Genomic DNA, 11461 nt, shown 5'->3' on the forward strand with positions numbered 1-11461 from the left:
GGCGTGCAGCCTGCCAAGGCTTTGACGCCCGCTTGGCACCGGTGTAAGGCGGCCGGTGGCGCGGGGCAGGGGCCGCTCTGCACCACGGGGCAGGTTTAGGGGCTTTTCTCCAGCCCAAGGGGGGATCGAAGTCTTGGCTCCGCTGGGGGAGGGAGGGCACCGCCCATCTCGCCCGTGCCAGCTCCCAGCCCGGCTCCCCGGCTGGCAGGCAAAGCGGCGGGGCGGGGGCTGGGGCTGTGCCCCAGGGCCCCTGGGAAATGGAGTCCCGCTTCCCTGCCCGAGAGGCTCCTGGAGAGGCAACTTGGGGGCCCCCCCCGGACTACAACTCCCAGCAGGCCCTGCGGCCCCTCCCCCCACCTGCTGTAGGAGCGGCTCGGTAACAGATCAATGGGGGGGGGGGGTGATGTGTAACTTTCATTTGCTTCCTAGTTAAATGCAGCTCGGAGCCGCCGGCCGGCCCGCGGCAGGAGACAGTGAGTCCGACCCAGCCCCCGCCTAGCCCCGCTGCAGCCCCCCCGAACCCCCCACTAGCCCCGCTGCAGCCCCCCGAACCCCCCGCGATCCCCCACGAGCCTCCCGCAGCCCCCCGAACCCCCCGCAGCCCCCGCGAATCCCCCACGAGCCCCCCGCGAGCCTCCCACGAGCCCCCCGCGAGCCCCGCTGCGGGCTGCCCCCGGGCACGGGACCCTGGGACCGGTCTCCCCGGCTGCCCTGCTCCCGGCGTCGAAGAAGCGGGTCTGGGCTGCCCAGGGGACCCCTCGGGGGGACGGGGACGGGGGGTCCCGGCCGGCGCTGGAAGTTCCGCGCCCTGCAGGGACCCGCCGGCGGCGCATTAGCCGGGTGGGTTTAACCGGGTTTCGCGCTCCGCTGGCGCCGGGACACGAGCCGTGCCGGGGATGCCGCTTTGGCCGGGCTCCGCCTGAGCAGCGCCGCCGCATCGCCGGCCGGGCTCGCCAGAGGCGCCCGGGTCCCATCGGCTCGGAACCTCCCTCGGACTGGCCCAGCGCGCAGGAACAGCCGCGCGGGAGCGATCCCGGAACGCGCCCCAGAGCTGGGGGCTGAGATCCGAGGCCTTTGGGGGGCTGTTGATGGGGGGGTCTTGCCTGGTCCCTGATTTACCCAGCAGAGCTGGAGTGCGTGGGGGGCAGGGCAGCCCCCGGCCCCCCAGACAAGAGGCTCAGGAGGAGAAGCTGTGGCCAAAGGGGCTGGGGAGGATCCTAGGGGAGTAGTGAGCCGGGCAGGGAGGGGACGCTGCACCCAGTGCTGGGGCTCCCAAGGGTGCTGCGGCTCCCAAGGGTGCTGGCAAAGTGGAGCGGGTGGAGAAAGGAGACAAGGATTCCAGGGCTGAAGGAAATGCCGGCCACAGAGACCTATCGAGCTCTGGCTGTTCAGCGTCTCAGAACCAACCCGATGGGTGACTCTGCTCGCTCTGGTGAGTGGTGTAAATACCTCCTGGGCAGAAAATACCAGATACCAGCCGGCTTTGGAATCCAGAACAAGGCAGAGCCAGAACCGGCGGCTGGACGGTGAAGTCAGGCAAATTGAAACAAAGCTCATGTTTGTAGAGAGGCCACAGGTGGTCTAGCAAATATCCAGGCCCCACAGGGCCCCACAGGCTCATGTTCTGAACAGGGCGGATGACCGAGCACTGGAACAAGCTCCCCAGGGCAGTGGGGGGTTCCCCATCTCCGGGGGTCTGCAGCCCCAGACTGGCGCCTCTCTGGCGGAGGGGGGCGTTAGCCAGACACAAGTTACTGGGCTCAGTGCAGGGGGAACGGGCTGACGTTTGACGGCCCGTGATGTGCAGGTCAGACTAGTGGATCTAATGGCCCCTCCTGGCCTCATACGCTGTGAAACTATGAAAACCCGACAGGCCCCTGCGCTGGGCCGGGCTGAGATAACGCCCCTTGTCGATGCATCTTGGCGCTCATGGCTGTGATCAGTCCTCAGCGCGTCACAAGCCTCGTCCTACCTGCCTCTCTCATCCCAATACAGTTCCACGCCTGAGCCGAGGACAGAGAGGAACCAGGAAGGCAGAGGTGGACAATCAGCCGTTTCGAGGCCATCAGAAGAGCGGGCGGACAGGTCTGGGTTTTTCTGTTGAAAAATAGTTTTGTTGCAATCAAAATGGTTTGCAAAAACGGTTCAATGGGGGGGAGGGGGACTCAGAAATGAAACAAAATGAAAGTTTTTGTTTAATCTCTAATGAATATTTTTGTTCTGTTTCTGTTCCTGATGTTCAGATATTTGTCCCCTTCCCCCTTTCTCTCTCTTTGTACTTTTTTCCACTGGGAAAAAGTAAGAAATAGGTGAGGAAGGGGCTTTTCTCCTGCCCCAGGAATCTGAAATCGGAACCAAACCAAAAATCGCCAGGCGAGATGAAAACTTTTGTTCTGTTTCAATTTTTGGGGGTTAAACCCCAGAAAATTTAGTTGAAACATTTTTAATAAAAAAAATATTTTTTTTTGCAGGAGAAATTGTTGACTTGTGCAGCCCGCTTTCAGGGTTAGGCAGGGAGCGGCGTGTGGCCAGGGACAGTCTGAGACTTGGCTTCCTGGTACCACAAATGCCCAGTCTCATCTTGCCTGGCCATTGGGATCCTGGAGTCTTGCCTCAGTGTCTCCGGACAAATTTGCAGTGACCCAGGGCCGAACCTTGGCCAGTCGAGCACTTGGCTCATCCGTCAGTGCTCCAGCCCGCAGTGTAGGGGTGAGGGTTGTGTTATATTTACCATGGGCTGCTCTGCGCAGGCATCTGGCTTAGAGTGCAGACGTGGGGGCGGAGGCGTGGGTCAGAGGAGCAGGAGGGATGGGACATGATGTCCAGCCGGGGACTCGGGGAATGTGGCGAGAAACCAGGGCCGAGAAAAGCTTGGGGTCTGGGTTTCTCTGCCCCCGGGCACTGCCCTGCTATGGTTAGTGAGGGTTAGCTGTTATTGTTCGTTGCCCAGACACGCAGCAGGGATGCAGACGCCAGGGCTGCCCTGCCCTGCCCATGCAAATGCCCCAGCTCTGGCTGCTTTGGCTTCACCCACTTCACAGCCCCATAAGCTGCTGCAGGAAATACATTTCCAGGCAGGTTCCAAATCTCCCCTTTGGCCTGGTGCCTCCCAGCTGTGCCGGGGGGGAGATGGGAGGTGATGGCTGGGCCTGGCCTGCGTGACGTTCTCTACGTGGCCCGTGCGGTGCCCTGGGGGGTACGCTGGTGGTCAGCCCTCCCCGCTGCGTGTCTCTCAGCGGCTGCCGAATGAGCTTGGGGTGGTGGTGGGGGTGGGGAGGGTTAGTGGCCCGGGCTCCAGGGACCAGTCCCAGCAGGGTTCACCCTCCCCTCGTGGATAAGGAGATGAGGGTCTCTTAGACGAGCCTTTACGGCTCCTGGTCCTGCTTGGCCTGCATGTTCGGGATCCCCGGGTCCATTGCTCCCCGTCCCTGCACCGGTGCCAGCTCTCCGGGGCTGGGGCAGGGCGCGGTGTCATGCGACTCCGGTGTCGGCTTCTCCGCACGGGGCAGGTGGCCGTGCCTGGAGCTGAGCGTGTAGCTTGTCCTGGGCCTGAGATTCCCCCGGTGAGCCGGGTGCGCTGCTGTCCGTGCCAAGGCTCTGGATGGGCGTCTCTAGGAACGGCCCGTTTCCCACATCCGGGAGGGAGGAGCAGTGGGGCTGCCTGGCTTCAAACAGCAGCCCCAGGCCCAGTGTCCCCCCTGGGCCTCAAGCAGGAGCATCTCAGCCCCCACCCTCCCAGCTGAGCAGGGCCGGATGAGGCTCCCCAGGGACCCCTCCCGCCAGTGCTGCCCCTTCACCAGCTAGAGAGGGTCCCTGGTGAGCCCTGTGAGCCTCTTCCTGGCATCTGGGCGGCTCTCCCAGCCCCTGCGTCCCACCAATCTGCAGCTGTCCTGGCCCCATCAGCCCTGCCCTGGGCTCCCGGGAGACGGTGCTTCTCCTTGGCGCGTGGAGCCGGCTGCAGCCTGCCAGGACCTGCCGCTTGCGGCCCCACCCAGGCTCCAGCCACCTGTACAATCACCAGGAGTGAGGCAGCGTCTGGCTTGGGGGACGGGCGAGCTGGGGCCTGCCGTCTCCTCACCCTGCTCTGCTCCTGTCCTGGCCGCCTCTCAGCAATGCCCACTGCTCCTGGCTGCCTGCCTCCCGCCTTCCCCCCAACTCCCAGAGCTGGCGGCTCCCAGCGAGCCCAGCCCGGCCCCCGGATCTCCTGCCCAGACCCCTCCTGGGATTGCTGCGAGCTGGCTGCCCCAGGCCCACCCCCAGGGCGAGCCTCATGCTCCAGCAGCAGCTGCGGGGAATAAATAGTCCATCAGCCGCATTCTGAAACGGCAGCCGGCGCGGAGCCCGGGGCCTCCCGGTGACACCCCCAGCTGCTGGGGCCTTCCCGGGGGCTCAGGCTGTCACGGCCCCTCCTAGCACTGCCAGTCCCAGCCCAGCAGGGGCAGCTGGGAGGCGTTAGGGTCAGACATGCCCCCCAGGCTCTGTCTGCCTCCTGTTGGACACGTGCCATAGTCTGGGGCCCCTGGCCTGTGTCCCTGCCGGGGGCCCGTCTCTAGCCTGGTACCGCCGGGGACTCACACACCACTTTACCTGGAGCCTCACAGTCCCCAGCCGGTCGGGCAGCACCACGGGCTCATTTGACAGTCGATAGGTAGAGGGAATGGGACTTGGCCAAGGTCATACAGTGAGTCGGTGTCGTCTGGGAGTAGAACCCACGAGTCCAGGCTCCCAGCCCCCCAGCTCTGATTACCAGACCCCACTCCTGTCCCTGAAGTGACAACAGAACCCAGGAGTCATAGAATCATAGATTATTAGGGTTGGAAGGGATCTCAGGAGGTCATCTAAGTCCAACCCCCTGCTCAAAGCAGGACCAATTCCCAAATCCTTAAATGGCCCCCTCAAGGACTGAACTCACAACCCTGGGTTTAGCAGGCCAATGCTCAAACCACTGAGCTCTCCCTCCCCCGCCCAGCCCCCTTGCTCTAACCATTAGACACCACTCCCCTCTCTCACCCATGGATAGAACCCAGGAGTCCCCGGCCGGCTGCTGTAGCCTCTGTCCAAACAAGTATCCAGTAAAAGGGACCCCTCCCCGCAGGCCTGGGCGCTCAGCCAGCGTTCACCCTCCTGCCCCGGCTGCTCTGTGCATGTTCGTTCTGGGCGTGGTTGGCTCTGAGCCGGTGAGTCACGCGGGCTGGCAAAGAAAATGCCCGTGTGAGGGCTGCTTGCCGGGGGCTCGGCAGTCACTGGAGGAAAGAGGGGGGCAGAGCTGGAAGTGGACTGTGGTACAGAGAGGGCTGCACAAGAGACCCAGGTTCAATCCCTGAGGCCGGGCTATTGTGCCTGGGGCCAGCGGGGCAGCTCAGTGCCCGGGGCAGGGAGCCCCCCGTGATCCTGCAGTGCCCCCTGTGGTGGGTCTGGACGTGCCCCATGCAGAGCTCGTGGCCCAGGCTTGTGCCATGCTGGGCCTGGGGAGGGGGCTGCTCTCTGGAGGGGAGGGATGGAGCAGCAGAGGTGCCCTGCTTGGCCCCAGATGCCCGGGAGCCCCTGTGGGTTGCACCCGCCGTGCCGAGGTGGCGGAGGGCTCGGGGCTCGGTTTGAGCTGCTGTCGGTGCGTCAGAGCAGGGTCCCGTTCTCAGGCTGCGTTCATCTGTCTGCAGGAGCCAGGCCAAGGAGCTGACTCACGAACCCGCTTCCCCTCCAGATCTGGCCCGCCGGGGAGCCAGGACAGTGCCGCCAGCGGGATCCCGGAGCCAGCGGCCTCTGAACCGCACGGTCTGTCCCCACGGGAAACCGGGGAGGGAAGGCGGCTTCCGGGCTCACCCCGGGAGAGAGAAAGGCATCGGGGGGGGGGGGGGAGGGGCAGGTAGACGGGTGGGTGATGCTCCGTCCCTGCAGCGTTTCCTTCCTCCTGGGGGCCTGAGTGTTAGCCCTGCCCTCCAAGCGGGCACTGCCTGAGCCTGCACCCACCCCGGGCCCCTCAAGGGGGCGTCGTGCGGCTGCCCCCCATGGCCCTGTGCCGGGGAAGCAGGAGGTTCCTGCCTAGCTCTGCAGCGGGCGGGCGGGCGGCGCTGTGTGCGGAGCATCCCCCGGCCACATCCCCACCCGCCACTGGGCCCGGTGACACCGCGGCCTGGCTGGAGCAATGGGCCCCACGGCAGACGGCACAAAGGCTCCGGGGTGGGAGTGGACCCAGCGAGGGCTGGGGGGCGGGGGGGGCGGGTGCCCTGGCGGCAGCGAGGCCAAGAGGCCTGGCCCAGGGCAGGGTCGTGCTCCAGTTCCCAGTCCCAGGCTGGGCTCCCGTCCCGTCCCTCGCTGCCCCTCCGCATCGGGACGTCCTTCCTCAGGAGCCCCGGGGACCCAGCCCTGACCCAGGGGAGCAACCGCAGCCTGGAGCAGGCAGGAGCCGGGACCCCCGCCCCAGCCAGCTTCCCAGACCCGCTGCTCAGACGCCTGCTCTGGTGCCGGAGCCGTCCCGCCGGCAGACCCCGGCGGAGCCCGGACGTGGGCTGGGACCTGAGGGGTCGGGCAGGGATCCAAGTCAGGGTTTGCTGGCGCCAGAAATCGCCCTGTCCCGAGAACCCCACCCCAGTGTCTCCTTCAGAATCCACTGCCAGGCCCCAGCCCCTGGGCCCCAAGCCACTGGCTGAGCTGAAATTGGGGGCTCAGGCGGCCCCGCTGCGGGTTCCTCAGGGCGCGTGCCCGGCCCCGCAGCGGCGCGCCAGAGGGCAGCCGGGTTGCCAGCCCGCCAGGGATGTCCCAGCGTCCCGGGAATGGAAGATGAAGCCGTGAGGAGAGCGGAGGTCAGGGCAGTCACAAGGCGCAGGGGGAAGTTGCGGGCGGTTTATTACGCGGCAGTCGTGGGCTTGGCAAACGCACCAGCAGCTGCGCCGGGCAGGCGGACGTGCCACAGGAGGAAATGCTTTATACCCGGGGAGTCGCCCCTGCCGTAACCTGCCGGTCGCTGCTCCTGCCTGGAACCACGGTGCTCGGGGGGCGGGGGGGGGGGACAGATCACACAGGCGTCGCGCTGTGCTGTCAGCAGGTGCAGGGCGGGGGGGGGGCTAGGAATCGCTCCCGCCCCTCCCCCACTAGCCCCAGCTATCGGGGATCCTGAAGCAGCTCGAGCCCACAGGGCTCCCAGAAGGACGGACCCTGCCCCACTCCCAGCCTGGGAAACCGAGGCTGGAGAAGGGAAGAAGCCTTTAGAGTGGCACACAGTGGAGCTGGGAATGGAACCCAGGAGTCCTGGCCGCCAAGGTGCCCCCCTCCCTCACTAGCCCCTGCTCCCCTCCCAGTAGTGTGACTAGAACCCAGGAGTCCTGCCTCCCACCCTGCCTTGCTCTAACCACTAGGCTTCTGTGCAGGATTTCTGCATGGGGGCTGGGGAGGAGATGGCCCGACACTGAAATTAGCAGCCCCCCTTTGCCATCCTGTGCTCCCCTCCCTCCTTGCCAGGGGCGGGGGGGGGGCTCCTCCCCTGGCAGTCGCTGCTCAGGCCACGTGGGTGCTGTGAAGGACATGGCCCTGATTCCCTGGGGGGGGGGATGCCCCCATCCCGACAGGTCCTGCGTTGCCTGCCCCTTGGTGGCCAGAACTGGGTGAAGCTGCTGCAGGGCCTTGGGAAGGGCCCTGGCCCCTGTGTGTGGAGGGGGGGCAGGCTCTGTGCCAGGGCGGGCAGTGGCTCCCTTCAGGGCAGCCTTGAGGGCGGGAGGCTGAGTGGTTTTACTGCCCGTCCCGTGGTCCCTTTATGGCCGCAGACGGTGTGTTGGGGGAGCCGCCCTGTCTTGGCCCTGCGTGTCTCCCCACGTGATGTGGCAGGTGCCCATCCTGAACTGCCAGGGAAAGTGCAGCCGGCTGGACTTTGCTCCCGCCAGGGTGGGGCCTGGCTGCTCACAGCCGTCCTGCCCGTGGGATGCGGGGAGAGAATCAGCGTTTCTTCAGGCAGCCCGGCCTAGTGGGTAGAGCAAGAGGGAGCCTGGAGTCAGGGCTCCTGGGTTCGGTTCCCAGCTCTGGGAGAGGAGCAGCATCCAGGGGTAGGAATGGGGGTGGGGGAGTCAGGCCTTCTGGGTTCTAGTCCCAGTTCTACCACTGACTGGCTGGGGGACAACCTCTCTCTGCCTCAGTTTCCCTGTGTGGAAATCAGGCCTCTCCTGGGAGAGGGATGCCTGAGGGCAGCACACGGGGCCTCCCCGGGGATCTGGCCCCCTCGGGGCATTTCAGAGCCTGAGTGGGGAAGGCCAGACCAGGCTTGACCCGGCAAATGAAGCTGGTGAGAAACACAAAACTGCAGCTGCAAATCCCAGGCTCCTTCCGGTCCCTGCAGAACCAACCCCCCTGCCCTGCCCACCAGGGCGAGACAAATCCCAGCTCATGCAGCATCCTGGGAAGGGGGTTTGGAGCCTGCACTGCTGCCCCTTGGGTCCCGGAGCCCAGCTCAGCCCAGCGTCTCTGCAGGGCCCATCAGACACCTTGTGCCCGGGACGCTCCTGACGTGCACTGGGGCGGGGGGAGGAGAAAGGGTCCCGTTAACGCCCGGGAGGGGCAGGCTCAGGTGCACCCAGGCCGTGGGGTAGCCCTGGATGCTGTCTCAGGTCTTGTGCTTTGATGGGGAGGGAACCGTTGTTCATCTGGGAAGTCGCCTGTGTGCTGGGCTGGGAGATAGCAGGCGGCCCAGGCTGGGATCCATGGGTTAGCAGCAGCCTCCCGCCCGGCGTAGGGTGCCGCAGTGTTGAACTAGGGTCCTCTGGCACCACTGGAGCTAAAGGGGCCAGCGCCATTGTCTGGGCAGCAGTAGTAGGCTGTTACCCTCTATGCTGAACAACCCAGGGGGTGGATACAAGACGTGTTTTACAAACATCCTGTATGAGGCGCTGGGCTCTGTCCTTACTCGAGTTTGACACTGGTGTCTCTGCAGATCTATGTGGCTGTACCAGGAGAATCAGCCCTGTCTCTCAGGACCCTGGGTAGGGGTTTATCAGGCTTGTGATTACATTGAGAGAGTTTAATGCAAATTGAGATTCACCCCCCACCCCCCTGACTGCTCCCCTCCCAACGCCCCCCTGGAGGGGTTTGTGTTTGGAGTCAGATATTCTCAGCTCCAGCATCCCAGCCCCAGCTGGCTCCAGGCAGCAGAATCCCAGTGACACCCCCCCCAACCCCGCCCCTTCCCAGAGTTAAATAATAACCCAGGGCAGCAGGCAAAGCACGTCCTGCCCGAGCCCTGGGCCCTGCGTTCCTGGCTCTGTTGCTAGGCTCTGGGCTGAGGGGGTTTAACGATTTGAATAACCGTGAGGGTTAATTTAACCCCTTCGGGGCCTCCTAGGCAGCTGTATGGCTGCACATGGCCTCCCTGGATCCTGCGAGATGGGCTTTCAGCTGAGACCTGAGGTGTGGTGTGAGTCCAGTCCTGGCTCTGCCACATGTCCTGGCCCCAGGCCGTGCCTCAGTTTCCCTGTCTGTATCCTGGGGATAATGAGGAGGGTCCATCCCTGCGGGGATGAGTTTGTCGATGGATAAGCAATAGAGTCCCCCCACCCCGTGCAGTGTGGCCCTGCCTGGCTGCTCCGCTCCACCCCAGAGGTGGCTGCTTTTCAGTGCTGCTGTGTGTATCTAGGTGCAGGAGCTGCAGAGCATCATTGAAAGGGGGGTACAGATTTGCCCCCTAAACCTCCTCTTCCCCACTCAGCTCCCCTCCCCCACCAGCAGCCTGACCCCCCCCTGGCCCAGGGGACTGGCATTGTGACCTGGCACATGGGGTCGCAGCGCGGCTCAGGTGTGACCTGGCCAGAAAGTGGTCAGCTGAGGGTCATGGCCCGGGTGCCCCCCCAGCTCTGCAGCCGATGTGGGGCGGCAGGGTGCCTTGGAGATATCCCCTCCAGGAGGTGATGGGGTGAAAAAACACCAACGGTTATTGGGATGAACACGAATGGGAACACTTGCACGGGGATCAGAAATGAGAGGTTTCTGCAGGGCTGCGACCCCCCCGTAGGGCCTTGGGGGGAGAGCGCAGGGCTGGGAGAGCAATGGGGCTGCGGGTCGGGAGTGAGGGGCTCTGGCAGGGCTGGAGGGGGGTCCAGGGCTGGGCTAGCAGGGGCTGCGGGTCGGGAGTGAGGGACACCGGCAGGGCTGGGGGGGGTCCAGGGCCGGGCTAGCAGGGGCTGCGGGTCGGGAGTGAGGGGCACCGGCAGGGCTGGGGGGGTCCAGGGCCGGGCTAGCAGGGGCTGCGGGTCGGGAGTGAGGGGCACCGGCAGGGCTGTGGGGAGCCCAGGCTGGGCTAGCAGGGGCTGCGGTCGGGAGTGAGGGGCACCGGCAGGGCTGGGGGGAGCCCAGGCTGGGCTAGCAGGGGGCTGCGGGCTGGGGGTTACCAAGGCGACACGCAGGCCGCACCCTGGTATCTAACTGGGCCCCTCGCTCCGGCTCTTCAAACCCACCTGCTCGGCCCCCCCTCGCTGAGCCTGCAGCCCCCGGCGCCCTCTGGTGGCCAATTCATCTCATCAATGCTGCTCTAACTGCCATGGGGGGCCCCTCCCCACCCCCCCATCTCCCCTCACCTCCGGATGAAACCGTCTCTGATCCCCCCGGGCTGCCCCACTCTCAGCCTCCTCCAGTCCCAGTGGGACCCTTGGGCCAGGGGCCCCGGGCGGGGAAGGCGGCCGTGCCCAGAGCCTGTTTCCAGGGTGCAGGAGCCCTGGGCCCTGGCTCTGCCGGGGGCGTCACTCCTGGGCACGCCTGGCTCGTGGGTTTCCGGCCGGCTGGCCCGATGCTGCCCGACTGGGCACGGGGGGGTTGCCAGGGCTGTGGGAGCAGCACAGAGACACGTGTGTCCAGAGCATGTGGCCAGGACGTGGGTTCTGCTGCCTGTCCCCCATGGCTCCCCCTAACGCCCAACTCTTTCTCCCTAGGTGTGGGACGGAGACGGCCGGGCCCCGTCGCAGCTTCCTGAAGCAGGGTGGTGCCGCGCTCCCCACATGGCAGCTGGGTGCCCCCCGTAACGCCAGTCAAACTGGACGCCTCGGGCCCACGTGAGACACCCTCAGGCCAGAGCCCGCCCGCCCGCCACCCCCAGCCCAGCTGGGGCTCACCAGCAGCCTCCCTGCACCATGCCGGCCAGGGGCCGAAGGGATCGGCTGGGGGCAGATACCACGATGCCACCACCATCACCGGTGGGTCCAGCTGGGACTTGGGGGCCCTGGGGTGCCACACGGGGAGCCAGGCTGGGCTATGGGGGGGTCTGAGGGCTGCAGAGTTCACAGCAGGGGATGGAGGGGCTGGGACCCCCCCTCCAGGGCACTGGGGCTCCTGCCGGGGGGATCCCGTCCAGCGCGCCGCACGGGAAGGACCCGAGCGCCACCGGCCAGCCCCTGCTGCCAGCGCAGGCCCAGCAGCCTGTCAGGGAGATGGGCGCCCAGGGGCAGGTGACCCCCAGAGCCTGCCGAGGGCCTGGCCAGGCTGCTGTCCTGCC

General features: G+C 65.8%; 1 protein-coding gene across 1 annotated transcript; it reads left to right on the forward strand.

The window, feature by feature from the left end:
- The first annotated feature begins 257 nt into the window (after positions 1 to 257).
- Positions 258 to 11097, forward strand: LOC123356568 (serine/arginine repetitive matrix protein 3-like). The gene is made up of 4 exons (XM_044999935.1): positions 258 to 376; positions 1996 to 2085; positions 5658 to 5772; positions 10902 to 11097. The coding sequence occupies exons 1-4, from the start codon at positions 258 to 260 to the stop codon at positions 10989 to 10991; spliced, it is 414 nt and encodes a 137-aa protein (XP_044855870.1). The 3' UTR covers positions 10992 to 11097.
- Positions 11098 to 11461: the final 364 nt, after the last annotated feature.

The sequence above is a fragment of the Mauremys mutica genome, chromosome 25, assembly GCF_020497125.1.
Source record: "Mauremys mutica isolate MM-2020 ecotype Southern chromosome 25, ASM2049712v1, whole genome shotgun sequence".
In the NCBI taxonomy this organism is placed as follows: Eukaryota; Metazoa; Chordata; order Testudines; family Geoemydidae; genus Mauremys; species Mauremys mutica.